General features: G+C 38.7%; 1 protein-coding gene across 1 annotated transcript in view; it reads right to left on the minus strand.

Annotated features, from left to right (window-relative positions):
- Positions 1 to 20,811, minus strand: part of CCDC148 (coiled-coil domain containing 148) — a 97,610-nt gene that overhangs the window by 65,950 nt on the left and 10,849 nt on the right. Inside the window, exons 4-6 of the mRNA XM_025170299.2 lie at positions 20,447 to 20,601; positions 18,843 to 18,938; positions 18,574 to 18,755 (exon numbers count right to left, since the gene is read on the minus strand). Coding sequence (XP_025026067.1) covers positions 18,574 to 18,755; positions 18,843 to 18,938; positions 20,447 to 20,601 — 433 coding nt within the window. The remainder of the gene's footprint in view (positions 1 to 18,573; positions 18,756 to 18,842; positions 18,939 to 20,446; positions 20,602 to 20,811) is intronic.

The following is a 20,811-nucleotide window of genomic DNA, read 5'->3' on the forward strand; positions in this document are numbered from 1 at the left end:
TTTTGGCTTATGTTGTAATTATGGTATTTTTGTTGTTGTACAGTACGATAATTCCTGAAAGGTTGAATAAAAATATTCCAAATAAAATAAATAACAGGGCAGTTTCAGCAGGCCGTATTGATCCTGTGCAGTTGAAGGCGAATTTCTTTTCTCTTTTCCGTGAGTCTTCTTGGATACAGTGTTTTAACATTATGTGGTGAAGCTTTGAACCAGCAAGTAACTTCCTACTCTCACTAGCATGACTGCAAAGAAGTTGAAACCTTTGGCTGCTATCTTTAAACTAATCAGACCTTCCTTTTCATGTCAACATATAAGCTTAGTTTAAACTGTGATTAGTAAACAAAGCATTGATTGAAGTTTGAACCAACCCAAATTCCATGCAATTTTGGTATAAGGGAGAGTCTGTGATTAGTTTAACAGTGAAAATAAGTACTGTATGTCCAACCTCCTGCTTGTAGAATGGGAATGGGGTACAAAGATTGTAGGATCCAAGATTTTTATAGGCCCGTGCCCAATGATGTATCTAAGCTGGTCCTATATAATGTAGTCCTGTGTCCATCATAATTTTTTCAGATTGCTAAAATGTTTATGAAAATAAAGGCTATTTAAAATCTCTGTTTTAAATTTATTTTTCAGATACATAATAACAGATATCTAAAAGGCTTACTGAGAATCAAAGACAAAAATAACAACACTATCAGCTTTCTAGCAATTAGCTAGAATTAACCCAGAATAATTTTCTGCAAAGTTCAAGGGTCCTTATTTAAAATCTCAAACATTACTGCATTTTTCTCATTTGTCACCACTGAATTCTCAAAAAGGGGTATGCACAGCCACCTTAACTTTTAACACCACATATTCTACCAATGCTTTTAATATGCATTGTGCTAGGGTATGATATTATATAAATGATAACCAATTATCACTATAACTGAAGCCTGGTTTTCATCCAGGAACAAAAATGGTAACAAAGGATTGGGAAAGTCTGTTTTTCAGTGTTGGTTCTGAAAAGGATTACATAAAAAAATGACCTTCCCAACTTTATTTTAAATATTGGATGGCATTCAGCCACAAGACAACAGCAGCAATTATAACTTTCTATGGAGAGGTTATGTGCTAACAGTCTACTGCCCATTCCTACTTAGGAATTCCTCCTTAGACTGGAACCAATTATTCTCTAGTAGATTCTGTTCAAAACAAAATATCAGGCTTCCTCCTGTTTCCGGCATCCACAGCCATTCTCTATTGGTGACCTTATGAGTACATCATTGTTGGGAAGATGTGCAGCTTTCTCTCTGTAACCTCAAAGGAACTCATTGCTGCTATCACTGGTCAATGTCAGCATTTTACACTTTTCTCAGCTGCGTTGATTCTTAGTGGGCAATATAAGCATACACTCGTGGCTTATTTATTACCCAGCTTGCAAAAGTGGTATAACGTTGGAGAGGATCTTCTAAAGTATCATGTGGTATGATGGGTAAATTATGGAAAGCCATGAAAGACGCTAGTCAGTTAGAACACAAAGGTGACACCATCAGAGTAGCTCCTTAAGAATAAATATAGTCTCTGTTCTGTTCTCAGAACCACCAAAGTCATAAATGTTGTCCAGCTCTTTTAGCCCAGATGCACTTCCATAACAAAGAACTCAATAGGTACAGAGACCAAACAGAAGGAACATGGGATATGCAATGTTCAAGGCAATAAAATACAACCCATCCAGAAAATAGACAAGAGGTTTCTGGAGAAGTCAAAAATTCCAATAGAAGAAAAAGACAGATAAATGGGGAAGACCTATAGCAATGTGGTGGAACATTTATTGGACATTCAGAAGATCCTGTTCGGTCTCTGGGTAGGACTGAGAAAGACACTTGTCTGAAGCTCTAGAGGGACAGTATAAAAATGGGCAGAGAAACTACAATCTCCAGAAGTTGCTGAACTACAGTTTCTGGCAACCCTAGTCACCGTGGCTAGTAATAAGGGTTGCTGGGAATTGTAGCTCTGGTGTTGACAGTACAGAGTTAGATGGACCAAGCTGGCATAAGAGGGTACACAGCATCTTTTAAAATGTGCCATCATCTAAGATGCACTAAAAGCAGAGTGAAATACAAATAGTAATACCAAAACAAAAAACAAAAAAACCCCACAACTAGGACACACAAGGAACATAAGCAAGATAGAGCACAATGTTTGCCTGCTATAAAAGGACATTAAGTCTATGTTTCCCAAAACACTTCTGAGAGTTTGAATAGCTAGTTAGGCTAGTTAGTAGGGTTATTACTGCATTACAGGGAATACATGAGAGAAAGAAAGGGAGAGATGACAAGGACAGGGCTAGTGGAAGTATCTTACTATAGTGCAAGTGAAGCATGTTTCTGCATTTCCAGCATCACTTTATTCTCTAGACAGAGTGATATCTCTGCTAATCTCCAGCTTGTGCCAATGGCAGTTACTGATAAAAGGACTTGTAGAAAATACATCATGATAAAATCTCAGGTTATGAGTAAGTAGTCTAAAAAACTGGAAGTTGGAAGGCTATGACATGGATCATACATCATGCTAAGCCACAGTTTAGCCATGTTTAATTGAGTAACTCCACTAAATTGAACTGCCCTTGAAAATTATTTGGAAGCTTCAGCTGGTTTAGCTGGTTCAGGTAGTTATGGGTCCACTAATGTTTACCCATATAACTACTAGGGAAGCACTGGCTAGCTGTTAGTTTCTGGGGGCAACTGAACTGCTGGTTATAATTTTGAAAGCCCAATATGGCTCAGGGCCTAAATACAGTACCTCTGAGACCTCCTTCTCCAAGATGAATCTGCCAGTGCAGAAAGATCAGGGAGAAAATGCATGTTGTGGGTCCCACTCAGCAGTGGAATGCCATCTACACAGACAGTGTAGTAGACCGTTCTCAGTAATGGCCTCCTCTTTTGAAAGAGCCTACCCCCAGGTAGCTGAGCCATTCCCTCCCTGTTACATTTTAGAAGATGTGTAAAAACTTGGCATTGGGGATGACAGAAGTTATGCTACCTCAATTGGTGCTGTACCAGATGATTATTTGTTATTGTTCCTTTTTTTTCTAACCCTAATGCCTTTTAAGCTGATTGGAGTCTCAGGAAATGGTGCATCATATAAGTTAAAGTAATAAACAAGCAAGCCACAATTGGCCAGGTTACATGCTAAAACCATCAACTGTGATTTACAACTCACAATGGCTAGATTTGCCCTACAATGTAAGCCAAAAGCAAACAAACTGCTTTATTCTTTAGTACAAAGTATGAATCCAGCCACATTTTAGCAGCAAATCTTGCTAAAAGATCAATCTAGTTGCCCCTTTGGAATCATAGAAATGCAAGTATTCAGATCCCAACTTGTTTCATTTTGAGAGAAGAAATTACTTCTGAGAAATAGAAAATCAGTCTGAATGTTATGTATCATGCTTCATTAATTTTAAATGTCAGGGAGTGACATTCTTATTAGAACATGGCACCATTTCTGTTTTTTCAAAGAAATATGAAAAAGAATAGAAAATCGCACAAATATATCAATGTAAAGTATATCACTTTTTCAGATACTCAGAAAATTAAAGCTTCTTTCTAAAATGAAAAAAAGGGTCTGATGTGATAACTTTCGCATACTTGCACTTTTAATTCTGAACATATTAAACTAAAGGCCAGGCCTAATGGAAAGTAGAAAGGGTTATGGGGCATTCATTTCAAATCAAAACACCAGAAAGCAATACACACACACACACACACACACACACACATCTATATATCTATATATAGATATATCGCATGTAAAAATACACAGAGCTTCAAGAACCTTCCTTAATTACTTTTTAATATATTCACTGCAAGACTAACTGGGAGCAGATTCAGCTATCAACATTAGAAAGGCATTTTGGATCAATATCATATTATAGTTCCACAGATCTTTTTTATTTTTAAAAGAAAAAAAATATCTTTGTTACCCTTATTGGTTTTAGGGTGTCTATAATTTCAGTGAGTCTTTTGAATGTCCACTGTATAAGAAAAATTAGCGGTGTCTTCTTCTTCTTCTTCTTCTTCTTCTTCTTCTTCTTCTTCTTCTTCTTCTTCTTCTTCTTCTTCTTCTTCTTCTTCTTCTTCTTCTTCTTCTCCTTCTCCTTCTCCTTCTCCTTCTCCTTCTCCTTCTCCTTCTCCTTCTCCTCCCCCCCGTCTGTCTGTCTGTCTGTCATTTGGGAGATTTACATTGCCCTGTGTTAGAGTAGATCTAACATTTTAGTTAAGAAACCAAATATTTAGGCCATTATCTTAACTCCTCCAGAAATGTCCACAGAATTTACTTTCAGCTGAAGACTGAAATTTGTGAAGACAATCTAAAATGCTGGTCCAGGATTTTGATTCAGCATTTGCTGCAACCAACTTGTCTTCAAGAATGTATGATACATTTTGGTTTCAAAATGAAGGACAGTACAGTTTGTGTGGACACACTGTAAAATATGAAATAAGTTGGCAGGGCTTTCCGTGCTAATTACTGTGAAAAATCTGAAGTGATCACAGTCATGTTAAACAGTAACAACAAACCTCCACTATGGTATGCATTCTGCAGGAACAGATTGGAATCAATTCATATCAGATACAACACAAGTCTTGGGAAAAACAATTCCTTACAAAAACATTTACTTTTATAATCTTCTGAGGAATGGCACAGTAATACAGCATAGGACTTTGGAGACATCTCAACAGTTTAATAGCTACCATAACCCCTGTAAAAGCAAATTTCACTTGGAAGAAAGGTCTGTTTTATTTCAATGTAATTTATTTCTACCATGTGTGTTAAAGATGAAAGCCGTTGAAACATTAGGGCAAATTTAGATGCTTAAGAATCTTGGCTTCAATCACTTCTAAACAACCCTGCAAGGCAGATGTAATAAAGTTTGCACTATGCCAGAACTGAATCATTGTTGATGAACATTGGAGGGTTAAAATGTTCACCCTCACTCTGCAAAACCCAATACATGCATTAAAAAAGGCTGTGTGTATGTGGCTGTTCTTTCTCACAATCCTCTTCTTTGTAATTGTTTTAGCACCCAGGGAACTCACAAATAGGACTGCTCATATTCCAAATTGGATTCAAATAGCCAAATCTGAGTCACTACCCATTTTCTCCTTTCTTCCCAAATATTCATGCTGATAGTACTTTTTGCTACTTGAAAAGGTGTTCCTAAAAAGCAAGGTTTAGTTTCAACTCTATCTTTACATTTTTTCTGTTTGCCCCACTTGCCGGGGTAGCAAAACAATTCCTTTTAATCTATTTCAGAATTGACCATGTGCATCTTTTTGTAGAGATGGGGAACCCCTGACCTGCAGGAATAACCCAGTTTATCCATGGTCCTCAGAAAGACCTCTCCTTCAAGATCCCCACCCCACTACTGTGTGCTACATATAATCCTCAGTATTGACCTGTGAATGAACTGTTCCAGGAGCTGCCCCTTTTTTTCCTCTGCACAAAGCACACGGCCGCCAAGTTCTTTCCATGCCATGTACACAGAGAAATGAGGGACATGAAAACTGGGTCTTTGCTAGGCCTCAGTCCCTAATGTCTTCCGCTTCCCTGGGGGGTGGGGAGGGGAGAGAAGCTGGATCCCCCCTCCTGATCTCCTCCAATTCTCTACACGGAAGTGGCTCTAGAACAGCTTTACATTTTTGCTGACAACTAAGCACAGGAGAACACACTTTGGACTACAGCTGTAGCAGAACACTGCATTGCTGACATGGAGTGTTCAGAATGTGTCTGCAGTACAGACCTCATGAATAGCACATTAGAAAAGGTGGAATGGGAGAGTTTACAGGTTTGAGTATGCTCTCAGTTCAAAAACATGCTGCATATGAAAAGCTAGCTCATCAGGAAGGAAGCTTACTACAGCAATAATCTGAGTGGGTAACAAGTCAGGAAAATGGAAAGCCATTAGCACCCACATGCTTATTCCTTCTCCCCTGTCCCTTACAGTTCCTTTAATTTGTTTTTGTCTTCTGCTTTTTTGTTCCTTGTGTCTCAGTTTAACTTTGCAGGATAGTTCTGAGGCTAGAACCCCCGCCTGAACTTCTTGGATCAAGGACATAATCCAAAAGAAACACTGCTGTAATCAGGCACATGTTGTATGGTACTTCTACTGCTCAGGGGAGGGATATTATTATTATTATTATTATTATTATTATTATTATTATTATTATTATTATTATTTTGCACATTGATCTACAAAGAACCCATGCCTTATTTATAAACACTGAGCTTTTGTGCATTATGAGGTAGGCTAAACTGGATCATGTTTTTTCCTGCTCTCACCGGGAAAGTGCTACCTTAAAAGAATATGATCCATTTTTATACAAGAAGTTAGCCCAATGTGCTGCAGATATTAAACTTGGCACCTACTATACAACATAGCTATCATTTTTCCACTAGGAAAAAAAATCAACCACCATTATTTGGTTTCAGAACTAAAACTTGGCAGCGGGCCTATAGGCAAACACCCTCAGGCAGCTGCTTTATATTTCTTCTGAATCAGACCTACTATACTCCAAGCTAATCCTCTGGCTTGACATTCTCTAAAGAACATAAAAACTTCCTAAGGGAAGAGACCTTCCCAATACTATAGTCCCCTATAGTCTCCTATTACTCTATAGGACAACATAAAAGTAATGTACCATTTCACTGAGTTTGCAGTCAAAGTACAAGAAGATGTCAGCTTTTTCATACATCAAGGGTATCATGGTCAGTTGTTGGAGCAAAAACATTTAGTTGCTAAGCTGATAAAGTAGATACAGTACGCTTCCTTGATGCAATCCCAAATTTAACAGGTCATGAATGATATGGAAAGAAGACTCAATACAAAGAAGTATTGTAATAAGGGATCAGAAAATATTTATTACAATAGTTTTTCAGATGTCCATTAGGGGTGTGCATATTTAAAACAAAAAAACAAACAAACAAAATTATTTGGAAGAAGTTCTTGAGATCTCATGCAAGCAGGAGCATAGCACCTCTCTGTTATTCATTTCAGCATGCACGTCTTTCTTCAGGCCTCAAAAAAAAAAAAAAAGATGCAGCTGCTCTAAGAGTCGCATTAAAGACTTATGCATGCTGCAATGAATAGCGGTGCAGTGCTGTGCTTGCACAAGATCCAAAGCACTTCTTCCAAATTGTTTTTGAAGAATACAGAGATCAAATATCTATGGTATCTTTAACAAGATAGTTGCCATTAAAATAGCCTTAAGAGTTTAGGCAATGGCATATTACAGAATTATAGAATAAGGGTAGAAGAATCTTGGAGATCAGTTAGTCTCCCCGCTGCCCAGGTACATTAATACCATATACTTACTCACCAATGGACATCCAGCTTCTCTAACGCTTCCAGTGAAGGAGGGACTACATCTTCCTGAGGCAGACCATTCCATTGTTGAACAGCTCTTAACTTTAAGAAAATTGTCATGATGTCAACCCAAAAGGGACGTCCTTGCAATTGAAATCCACTGTTTCTTGTCTTGTCTTTTGGAACAACTTTAAACAATTCTGGCTTGTCTCCCACATGACTGCATTACAGATACCTGACAACAGGTATCATGTCTCCCCATAGTCTTCTCTTCTTCAGACTACTGCCTGTACCTTATAATTTTTTTTCTTTCAGGCCCTTTATGATCTTGGTAGAACATGAACGCTGAACATGGTCCAGCTTATCAATGTCCTTCCTAAAATATGGTGCTCAGAATTGGACACAATACTATAGGCAGAGTTTAAGGAATGTAAAATGGAGAGGAACAATGACTTGTTATCTTTGGCCTGATGTCTTCTCCAATGTGGGCACTCCCAGATGTATGCATTTCAACTCTCAGCATTTTCAGGAATGACCATGCTGGCTTCAGAATTCTGGGGATTTAAGTCGTACCTCGATAGGATCCCTCAAGACTGAGATTAAAAACAATAGTCTGTATAAAGTATTAGGCAAAGAGCTTAGTGATTGTTAGGTTATTTTCCTGTTGCAAGGAATATAAGAACTGCACTAAGTAATTTCTTTTGCATATTGGCATTAATGGCTTACAACATTGTCATAGGCAAGGCTTCTTTCAGGAGCTTTTCTGCTATAGAGAAGCCATAAAAAATCTTTCCCAGGTGAAGCTCAAGATGGATGAAGGCCTTTTTCAGCAAATCATCCAGGCATGCCAGGGTGATGTGTTCCCCTCAGTCAATGGATAAGGGATAGCTAGGCTATTTTTTCATGTCTGAGGCTGCACCTACATTTTTAGGGGGATTATAGCTGCAGTAGACAGGACATATTATGTCAAATGTGGCCAGGAAGACTAGAATTTTCTATCTCTCCCCCACCTCAAAATTTGGATATCTGAGCAGCTGTCTTCCCACCCTACCCACAGCTTTCATATACAAATTCTGGGCAAAGAGCAGTATTTATTCAGTTTAACAAACAATGCTTAAACAAAAGGCCCGTGATATAGAAAAAAGATGCCCACAAGTTCAAAACTGCCAATTTTGTTCCTAGGAATGCCAACATAACTAAATCCTGTGGTCTTACTCACAGCTAATTCTAAGCCATCGATGAGCAAAGGTCTCCTGCATGATCTAAAACTGTGCAGAAATTATCTGTGATATATCCAGCTCCCGCATATGACAACAGCAAGCTGAATTTCAAAAGATCCTGCTCCCGCTCAAAACGATAACCAGAGGGATATGCAATATATACTCCAACCAGTAGGTGGTGTAATGGGCCACTTGCAGCTCCTCTTCATTTCTGCAGCTCCAAACCAACAGAAATTACTACTATAAAAGAGATCCAAATTACTAGTGTAGCTCAAAAGCTCCCACCATTACTTAGTGCAGTTTTTGTATTTCATGCAGCAGCAAAATAACCTAACAATCACTAAGATCTTTGACTAACACTTTATATAAACTATTTTTTTTATCTCAATCTTTTTTTTTTTTTTTAGATCTGCACCAATTTGTTCCCCAAATATTGCATATGAGAAAAGTGGTTGGTGAGGAGGCACAAATATAGCAAATTCTCTGCTTGCTATAAAAAAGTACATATTGCAGCTCCTATCAAATGAAAATAGGCTCCTTTGCACAAAAGGATGCTGGGCTTTCTTATAAAATTGCTAAGTTCCATTACTTGATGACAGATTGTTTCACATCCTACACCTCGTGCACCCTTTCGTGATTTTCAGTCTAGAAAGCATCTACTTCCATTCATCAATCTTGAGTCTCACTAATATTGTGAGAAGTCACTTCCCAGACTTGATCACAACCGACATCCTCGGTCATAAGCCATGGTTAGGATATCATTCTGCAGCCTCTGACACTATGGAAATCCCTGGACTGGGTCCTACAATATCTTAAGAGATTGGTTCCACTGAATCTGAACACAGTAAAAGAAGAAGACAGAAAGGACCAACAGTTTAAATTCAACTGCCAGTCTGGCAACGGAAGGCATGTACCCTTCCCCACCATCTCAGCCATTCTTTCATGTTTGTTTAATCTCTGCTTCATTATCCTTTAATCTCTGCTTTTTTAATCATCAAGGGAGGAACTACCAACCCAAGACTGTCTTGGAGGAAGAGATTCTTGATTATTCTTCTCCTGACATTTCTCCTCAGCAACACCAAGTCTTCTTTTGGAGTAAGAGGGATCATAGACAATCTCCTCAGGACTGAGGTTTTTCCATAATACATCCTTTGCATTACTTTCTTCTGTGTCCTTGGGTGTAACTTCAACTGCCGTTGGTTCAGGATCATTAATCTTCTAATCCCATACTCTTAAGAAGTACCACGGATTAGGTATTTGATCCCACATGATAAAGGGATCTGGACTGTGTAGCATACTGCTCCTTACCAGAACAGGCTTGCTTAGAGACCAGCCTATAGCCCAGGAACTGTAGAGAGAAGAGGGAATGGCCTTGAAGGACAGGAGGAAGAGCTGCTACCAAGGCAATGATCAGACATGCACAGCTTGAGTCCATTCCAAGAAACAAATTTGAGAAAACATCTCAGACAAGCCCCTCCCTAGTTCACAGAGAGATAAAGGGAGGGAGGGGAAAGCACCTTCAGACTTGCAAGATTCTGTTACTATAGCTGTTACAATAAAAGAAGTACTAACCTACATGGCATTGGTTTCTTAGTCTGGTCTACCTTGTATGGCTGACAGAAACCACCCACTGTGGCTCTAGCTCTGGCACCAGGCTGTTTACCCCTAAACATTCAACTGCATTAGAAACATGACCCTGCAGCTGTGCAATCTTCAAGTGATTTCAGTCTCCTTGGGCTAGTACTAAGTCATCTGGGCAAGTATTTGCCTCTGCAGCTAGGGTTTGGATCAAGATCTACAGGTTTTCCCAATTTAGAAAAGACACAAAGCAGGCATAGAAGATGTTGCCTTCTTCAATAGCCTCAAAGACTTTTCCGGTTTTCTCTCCCAAGGTGCAGATGGAAAACCCCAGAGAATGGGTTTATCTCAGAATGTCTATCCTTTTATAGAAAACGAGTACTGCAGATAGCCCAATGTTTAAGCCTAGAAATCTGCAACCAAGAAAGTGAAGGATCCAGTTTATCCTCTGCTGCAGGATTCAGCTGGGTCCCTGCCTTATTCTGCCAGAGGAGTCCCAATGCTTGGCAGACGGCTATAACTTGTTAAGTTTTCCTCTCAGCCACACAGTAACCAGTCAGAGTGTGAAGCAGAGAGGGATCTTAGTATACCTCAGGTAAGGTAACAAAAGAATTCCACACATAAACAGGTTCCAGGGAAGAATAAAACAAGGAATCTGGCAGCTGCTTAGAGGAACCTCAGGGCAAAATAATAGTCACCAGGACTGGGTTATATCCAATTGGCCAGTTTTATTTCCAAGGCTTCAGCCTCTGCCCTAAAAGAGCTTAACCACGTTGACTCCGCTTAGACTGCTGATCTAGTTGGAAACAACAATGACTTCTGGATAGACCATTTCTCATAAAGAGCTTTCTATGCCTTTCAGTCTACTGACTGTCAACCCACTGTCACTGATTACCACTCAAAGATCTGCAGTTACAGGCAAGCAACAGATTCTTGGTGATTATTACTGTGTGCTATGTATACAACAGACTGAATCTTGATTTCCTATGAGTGAAACACCAATCACATGACATTGCAAAGTGAAATAAGTTTATTCTTGCTGTTTATTCTTTCTGTCTACAGCTCACTAGTTCTTTTATATGAAAATCACTTCTTTTTTCCAGCAGGAGTTTCCACTGGATCATAGTCCTTTCAGCAAATGGAAGAAGCTGTTTTGCATATAGAAGGCTACGTCTGGATTCAACTGAGTGAGTTTGCAGGTGTTACAGGCGCTCCCAGGTTCAGCTTATGGTCACTCACTCACAAATTCACAGCCTGTTGAGGCACGCGGATCTTGTAAGCCCCCCTTGCTTTCTACCTGGGTTTTCCAGAAGCAGTGGAACCTTGGGTTACGAACGCTTCTGTTAACGAACTTTTCGGGTTATGACCAGCTCTGGCCGCAAAATTTTGCTTCGGTTTGTGAACTCTGCCTCGGGGTACGAACAGGATACGTGGCCATTTTCCCTCCCGTGACACGGTCCGCGGCCATTTTCCGCCCCTGACACGTGGTCCACAGCCATTTTTCCGCCCCTGACACGTGGTCCGCGGCCATTTTTCCGCCCGACACATGGTCTGCGACCATTTTTCTGCCCGACACGTGGTCCATGGCCATTTTTCCGCCCCTGACACGTGGTTCGCGGCCATTTTCCGCCCCTGACACGTGGTCTGCGGCCATTTTCCGCCCCTAACACGTGGTCCGCGGCCATTTTTCCGCCTGACACGTGGTCCACGGCCATTTTCCGCCCCGACACGTGGTCGTAGGGAGGGGGACTCTCCCTCCAAGCAATAGCTGCCTCCCTGTCCTCCACGCCAGAATGGATTAACGGTAATTACATTGAACCTTATGGGGAAATTTGCTTCGGGTTGCGACTAATTCGGGTTGCGACCAGAGTCATGGAACGAATTAAGTTCGTAACCCGAGGTACCACTGTAGGTGTGGCTACAGCAGACAAGACACACAGCTGGGGGCAACAGGCGGGAAGTAATAGTGGGACGCACACAAATCACTTTCAACCAATCACTGAGGCACAACAGTTTCTTTGGAATACATGGAGACCCAGTGCATTTAAAGTAACAGCAAAACTTTACTGGTTACAATATATATTTGCTTTCTCACACGCACACACACACTCATCCCCACTTACCCACATCCTTCTCAACTAGGCTGCCAGGCACTAGCTAGAGGGACGGAAACCACCAAGTCTGGATCCAAAGACGACTCAAGGAGTGGGCGGGCTTCAGGAACCCCTTTTATCCCCAAAAGTCCTTGCTTTGTTGATTCACAAGACTGCAGCTACTCTTGCCTTGTTAATTTACAAGTCGAGTAGCTGTTGATGGGATTGCGGGGGTGGGGGGAGGTTTCCACGTGCTCAGGCCCAACTTCCTTTGTCTGGTTCAGATGACATTTTTTCCTTTGTTTCCTTAACAACTTGTTTCCTTCTCATCTACCTCCCCAAAAGGATCTTTTAGACAAGATTCCTGATTTTTGTCCTTTCTGCTTACAGTGCCTGCTTCATCTTTAGTTGCCCATTCATGACAAGGAAAGTTCTTTGCAGGCAATATAGTTATCGATTGTGCTGAAGCATCAAAATGTTTTAAGCCTTTTCTAGGATGAAATTTGGAGTTATAAGCTTTTTGAAAAAAAATCTGCCTCACAGTCACAGTCACTAATTGCATTCCTCATGCTGTCCTAAAAAGAGTTCTTGCTACCCAAAGAAGTACTATAGTTAGCTTCACTGTTATAGATGCTTTAATCTGGATTTGTGCATGGAGCATGACATTGGATTCAGGGGCCTAAATGGCTCCTTCAGACTCTAGGATTCTATTGTTCTATAATTCCACTTCTAAAGATTATTTTGTACTTTACAAGCAACACTGAAACTGGGTGGGCATATGCTCAAATTTCCCGTTTCTACCTCTTTTTGTAAGTACTTCTATCTTCTCAGGTTTGATCCATTAGAATCTTGAAATAAAAAACAGCAAAGTTACATGTGAGTGGCTTTTCTACCAGGTATCTGTTGCTCTTCAAGTTTTAAAATGGATTTTCTCTATGCAATAGGATCCACCATGCTAAACCAAATGCCATATCCCTTAGCATTAGCGGCAACTTGTTTATCATTTTTATTACACTGACATCAGTGAAAATGTCTACTAAAGGGATGACATTGCCATCCTATTTACTTTGAAATACATCCTGTTGATCTCAGCAGAACATCTTCTAAATAAACTGAGACTGTAATCCCACATACATTGACTAGGAGTAATGCCCACAGGACACAGTGAGAATTATTTCTGAGCAAACAAGAACAAGACGGTGCTACAAGTTTGACTTTTTAAAATGCTCAAACTTATTGATGTATTCATGGTCTCTGATATTGCATTTTTCACTTCTGAACCACAGCGCATGATATTTATTGCAAGAGTTTAAAATTTCTGTAAGAATTCATAGTTAGATTGGACAACCAGAGTAGAAAATAAAGTCATTTATTAGAAGCTCATGATAAAATAAGGTATTTTTCATTTTGCTTGGTTATAGTTTCTTTTCAGAAATCTTCCCCTAAAAAAGATGTTTCATATATTATAGACATGCGAAAAAGTAAGTACACCTCATGTAAAGCTTAACATATATGACATATCAATTTTTTATCTTTATTCAAACAGTATAAAGGTGATGTAATTGAACAAAAACATTGTGAAAAATTGACTTTGCAATCATTTATTCAATAAATAATTAGAGATACGCCATTTTCTTCTGTGGAAAAAGTAAGTACAGCCTTGGCTCTAATGCCTGCCATTGCCCTCTTTGGCAGAAACAACCTCAAGCAGACATTTCTTATAGCTGTCTACTAGTCTTTAACATTGACTGGGAGGAATTTTTTCCCAATCCTCCAGGTGGAATTTTTTCAGCTGTGTGATGTTTGAGGGGTTCTCGCATGTACAGCCTGTTTCAAATCAACCCACAGCATCTTGATGGGATTTAGACCCAGGCTTTTACTTGGCCATTCCAGAATCCTCCATTTCTTTCTTTCTTTATTCCAGCATTCCTTGGTGGATTTACTGTAAAGTTTAGGGTCATTGCCATGTTGCAAGGTCCACTTTCAGTTGAGCTTCAATCTTCTGACAGATGGACTCACATTATCCTCAAGCACCCTCTGGTACAATGAAGAATTCATAGTGGATTCTATGATGGTGAGCCACCCAGACCCTGATGCAGCAAAGGAACTCCAAACCAAAACATTTCCACCACCATGCTTTACAGTTGATAACAGGTTCTTCTCGTGAAATGCTGTCTTTGGTTTTTGCCAAGCATGTCTTCTGCTTCTGTGGCCAAATAACTCTATCTTTGTCTCATCTACCCAGAGCACATTGTTTCAGAATTCCTAGACTTGCCTAAGTGCTCATAAGCAAATTTTAGTCTTGCCCTGATGTTCTTTCTGGACAGTAAAGACTTCCTCCTGGCACACCTTCCATATAGATCTAAGTTGTGCAGCTTCTAATGGTAGACTCATACACTTTGATATCAGTAGTGGCGAGAGCTACCTGTAGGTCACATGATGAAATTCTGGGGTTCTTAGAGACTGAACTTGCTGGGACAGCCTGGCCTGGGCAAGTTGCCAGTTGTTTGAAATCTTCTCCACTTGTAGATGATCTTCCAGATGGTGGAGTGATTGATGTCCAATTGTTTGGCAATCTTTTTAAATACCTTCCCAGACTCATACTGTAGGTATCTATAACCGTTCTGAAGGCCTCAAAGAGTCCTTCTGATCTAGGTATGGAGATACCAAACACTTCCACAACAAAGAGCAAATCAAACTACATGTCTGAGGTTTCAGAAGACAAGCTCCTCCCAGATCCTTTCTAACAATGTTCTAATCATTTGCACCTAATCTGGTATTTAAATATTTGAGGTAGTGATAAATGTAGAGATGTACTTACTTTTCCACATGCAAAATTTGCATTTATGTTTATTTAAATTACACAATGGACTACAACATGTAAATGGTGCATGATATTTGTTATATTATAACCCCTTTATCAATACTGTTGAAATGAAGATCAAATATCTGTATGCTGAAATATGCTGAAAAAGTCAAAAAATTCAATAGGGTGTACTTATTTTTTCACATTACTATATGCTTTGAGAAAAGCAAAAGTATGAAATGCATTTTTGGTAATGAAATTAAACACTACAGACTTAAGGCACATAGAAAGCAAGAAGCAAACATTTTTCTTGCTCTGACATTTTTCTCTCCTCTGAAAGTGGGTAGTCTACTGTATTTTACTAGTGTTTCATATTCAACCATATTTCTCCCCTCCCCCACCACGTTTCTTCAGATTACCTTTCAACAATAACAAAGCCCAACATGTCAATTCGGGAGTATATCATTTCCAACATGATGGTGCTTTCTTTTTCCACAGCAATCTTCCTAGTCCAGTCCTCTGTGTTACTGTGTGGTGACAGTAGCATACAAGCAGAGGCACAATGGATCCATACTTGCACAAAGAGATAACATGTCCCCTTGTTCTGATTTCAGTTAGAATGCTGCATCCTCTGCGATGGCACTGCAGCAATTACTAATGTGAAGGTCTTCACCCAAATCTTAGTGGGATGCAATCAAAACTGAAGTTGCAAGATAATTAGAAAATCAAGAAAGGGCAGGAAAAAGCTGAAAAAGCTCCAGAATGGGTGAATATAAGAAGCTACATTTGCCTAGATATCCTAGTTACTAACTATCCTGGCTGGCAGCAGCTATTCAAGCATTCAGACAGTGCTTTCTCCTGTTCTATCACAAGATCAGGCATTCATCTGAAATATTAGTCATGCCCAGCAAGTGCTCCCCAGCTGCTCTATTTTACTCCTCACAAAATGGCCAAGGAGACCCCTATTATGACCATGGGTATGACCAAAGTGCTGACTTTATAGTTCACGGTAGCACAATAGTATAATCAAGTAAGCATCAGTGAATACAAATAAGTATGTTTAGAATAAGTGGTTTTAAATTGCCTCCTTTGGTTCAATCAAGTATAGTGTCCAGATTATGTTGATTACTATCTCTCTTTTTCGAGAGATGACCTTAGTCGGAACCAACTCGTAGCTGGAATATTTGCACGTTAAGAGCCTAGCATGGTTTCCCCTTTGCCTTGTTCTTCCAGGCTACTGGATGCAGATTTCTTTTTCTTTTCTTTTTCTTTTCCCCCCTCTCCTTTAAGATAATAATCCCAACACCATTTTAAGAAAATTTCCTGATTTACATATTCTGCTAAATCATGGCTTATTTAAGGATGATTTATTGATTGATTGATTAAATCAAAATTGGCTGGGTTCTCAAACAATTCTAAGCTAAAGCCACAGTTTGTAAACCACAATGTCTGAGTTCGCATAGCATCACTAAACCAAACCCATATTACTGTGATGCGTGACCCATGTCAACAAGCACTAAAACACAAAGTAACACACATATGAGGATATGCATACATTCACACGTATGCAATATAAGACAAAGGAACATACATATACTAAAACACACAGTAATATACAGACACACAGACATATATACACAGAAACAAACACAAACTAAAACAGACACAAACATGCACGTATTGTAAGTCAGGGGTGGACAGCATGGCAGCAATGGAAGGATGATATTAGATAAAATCTTGGGAATCCCAAAGGGCTGACAGAGTGGCCTGGAGTTAAAGGGAAGGCTAGGGCAGGGGGCAGAAAAAAAGGAGAGGACAGTGTGGTGGGAGGAAAAAAATGGTAAAAGTGCAGCCTTCATGTCAGATATGATAATGGAAAGATTTGCAACAGTGTGTTGTGAGTTGGCACAAGAATCTTTTTTGCTTGTTTTCTGCTAACTGTATTGTCGGTATTGACAGCGCCTGTACTCTCAAGATTGTACAACTGCCAGCCATATCCCAATTTTTACAACTGTATCTGGTTGAAAACATTTTTGAAGTCTGCTAAAAGTTAAAATGGCCAAAACTTAAAGTACCTGCTTGTCCTCCTGAAAACTATTCACTAGCAGTGAAGAAGTCACAGGTTGGTTGGATTGTTTAGATCTGGAAAGCCACCCAACTCCCAAATGACTCCATATAAACTGCCATATTTGGGGCAAATCTAAAGCAAACTTCATAAGAACTGGTAGGCTTGTGAAGACGATCTAACAACAAATAGATACAGGGTTTTTTTAATGACAAGAATGTTTGGAAAACTAATGCAATTCATTTATTTTCTTACATATACCTGCAGGGATCATGTTGTACTGATTACTGTATAAATTGGTTATTTAAGCTTGGAAGCAAAGGACATTTCCCAGATTACATGAGAAAAGACAGGAATGTCCTAAGCATTTAAACTGCAAGGTATACATTCTTATCTGGGAATAAGTCCCACTGAACTTAAAGAAGATTTACTTACAAGTGAATGAATATATATATGTGTGTATGCTTGTATTGTTAATATTCTTGTTTACTATTTCTGCAAATAGAGCCAAGCAGAAGTCCTTAATATTATAATTGCCTTCATTTCTAAGCACATATAAAACTTTCTAATGCACCAAATGCACATGGGTTGCATGCAAAGAGATTCTGGTCAAGAATTCTGGTATAGCAACAGGAAAGTTCTATTGAATTGTAAAATAATGTTTTAATTATTGTTACAGTAAATTCATAAACATGCTTTCTAGGGAAACATATGAATTAGAAATGGAAAACTAGCTTGAAATATATTATTTAACTTTTTATTTAACTGGGATTATCAAATGTCTGTTTCTGAAAGGCCACAGGAACAACATGAAATTATTCCAGCAATTAATCTCTATAATTTGGGAGACTGGGGGCTAGGCAGTAGAAATTACCATTGAGACAGCTGGAGACATTGGCCCTCACGCCACCCCCAACCTCAACTTTCCTGACATAAAAGGTCATTTGAGCTTTAGGGTTCCAAATCCCTGAATCTGCTATAGCTAAATGGATTTAGTTGAATAAGATTTTCAATGAAACCATCTAGACCAATACATCCAGGTTCATCAAAATGGAGGAGTCCGTATTTTTAGCAAAGTGGGGACTGCTCAAAATACATCCATTTTCTCTGAGTAAAAATACTGATTCTAGTATAAGTTCCTATTATAATGGGGGGGGGGGAAGCATTATGTCTATATTCACCAAGAATTTTACCATAGATGCCTGGTATTTCAACTCCTTTGAACATTTTGCTTATTATTTCAGACCAGCCTTTTTAGAAAGAGGCAGTTCTCTCAGCTGTGCAAATAGTTACTGACTATTTAATCCCATTGAGCTGGGCAGAAGGTCAACTATGCATGGTGCTCAGCAAAGGCATTCCACCCCCCCCCCCTTTGGTAAAGGCAACTGCAATAGCAGAAGATTCCAGTACCAAAACATTTTGCCTAATCCTTAAACAAACATGAATTGAGATTCTGTTACCTTGCTATGGCTTTTAAGTCTTGATCAGTCTCTTGAAGCTTCAAACAGTAGTCATCTGCAAGTTTATAAAATTCAGTAAGCACAGAAGCTTTCAGATCAGGATATGGGCACTCCAAATCCAATAACTGTGATGGAATCTCAAGTACAAGTGTGGTCCTTTCCTCTGAAGTACATGCCAGCACCTACAATAAAAATAAAGACATTGGTACCATCTGCCACGTTCTTGCTAATCCAATTAAAATCCAATTTTGAAAAATCAAAGAACTTACTTCATCTGTAAATTCTTCAAGCTCCTTTTCCAAAGCTATTCTCTCCAGATGAAGCTTTTCCAAAACTGCTTTCTGCTGTTTCTTCACAAACTCTACCTAATTTTGTGAAATATTACATTAATGCGTTAAAGTGCACTGAATCTTGTAGATCTGTCCCACATATTACAAAACATAACATTGTTCATTAATTATTTTTATCCTATCCTCCCTTCAAAGAATTCAGAGCAATATAATGAAAAAAAGTTGTCCCTTCTCTGTATCATCACAAGTACTATAAAGCAGATCAAATTTAAAGAGATGGCTGATCTGAGGTCCAGCTTTGAGCTTGAGTGGGAATTGGACCTGGGTTTGTAACCCTAACTCTACTGGTTCTCTCTAACATACTTTAGTAATAAGGTAAGCCTGACATATATGAAAATCTTAAACTCCATAGTGTAGCATGTCATCAAATCAGTCTGACTCTGAATCCAACACATTAAAACAAAATCAAAAGAAAAACATTATTCGGATCAGACAAAATGTCCTAAAATAAATCAATACTTGATTCTACAAAGTTCCCAAGATTAAGGCATGCAACCAGATGCACAGAGTAGCTTCCAGAGAACATATGTGTTTTCCTATTTTCATACAAAATTGGAAAATGTATTCCTAGAAGTGTACAGTACTGAGTTTCTGGACTGAAGAACTTTATATGATCTTTAGAAACTACTTTATGAATTGACACAACTATCATTCACAATTTTTCTAGAATATACATCTATTTATTTTGTATATGGTCAGATTGACATTTTAATAAAGACAAATTAAATTATAACATGTACAGTTTGATTTTCCCTGAAAAAAAAGCTATGTAATTTGCTCTCAGAAAAGCAAAGAATAAAAAGTTATTGTATATATGTATTTATTCACACATCTAATTACTGCTAATAATTTCAGTCTATGTATTCCATAGTAAATCAACAGCCAGCCTTAACATTAACATCAACTAGATTACCTCTGCATATCCCTGAGCATTCAACATCCAAAGGTTTACCCATTTGATATAAAAACCCAAGACCTGTGTTCAAAAATGTAGATTCACTGTCTACATTGATTTGGACTTGTGTTTTAGGAATTTTCTTTATTTTCAAAGTTGAAATGTTTTTGAAAAGAGTGAGGAGATATGAATCAGCATGAGTGTGAGAAAACCTGTCCCATAAGCCATCCAACATGATCAATAATCAGGAATGATGAGATTTGTAATTTATCTGGAGGACCACAAGATTCACCATCCTGGACAAAGAAGAATTTTGCATCTCAAATGTCTACAGGCAGTGCATGATGGTACCCACAAGTATAGTACAAAAGATTATGTTCAGTAGCATACTATCTCTCAACATGGCTAACAGAAAACAAGATGAAAGTGTCAGAGGGAGAAAAGAAGTAATCTTAAGAAGCTGGATTCTGAAACTAGATCTATGCCACATATCATACTCTGATATCTTGATTGAACACCATATTTCTTTAACTGCACACATATAATATAATCCACAGTAAAAAATAGAAGACCACCCACAGTAAGATATAAGGTGGAAGACCATCTGCAGAATCACTGAATTACTAACCTCTTCTAACACAGCATCTGGATTAAACTGATATTCCACATTTTTGCAGTTGGTTTGCATTTCCAAAAGTCTGTACCTTAAATCTTCTCGTAGCTGCCAGACAGGTTGCACTGTATTTGCTTGAAACGTATCCAAGCCTTTTGTTAATTTATATCCTATTAAAAGTTAAATAGAAATTAGGGGTGTTGCTCAGTTAAAGAGCTAATTAATCAGAGTTTGTCAAATAATAGCTTACATTCTACATTTTCTAGAAAAGGGAATTTCAATGTTCTCTCCCTCTCTCTGAACAGAATAAGAAAGCCAGGCTTCCCAGAAAAGGAAGGCACTGAGTATACAGTATAGTATTTTTGCAGGTCTTTTTTTGT

This window comes from Python bivittatus, unplaced genomic scaffold, assembly GCF_059951505.1.
Source record: "Python bivittatus isolate LINGU-HERP-01145 unplaced genomic scaffold, Pbiv_v1 ctg000480_np1212, whole genome shotgun sequence".
Taxonomy (NCBI): Eukaryota; Metazoa; Chordata; class Lepidosauria; order Squamata; family Pythonidae; genus Python; species Python bivittatus.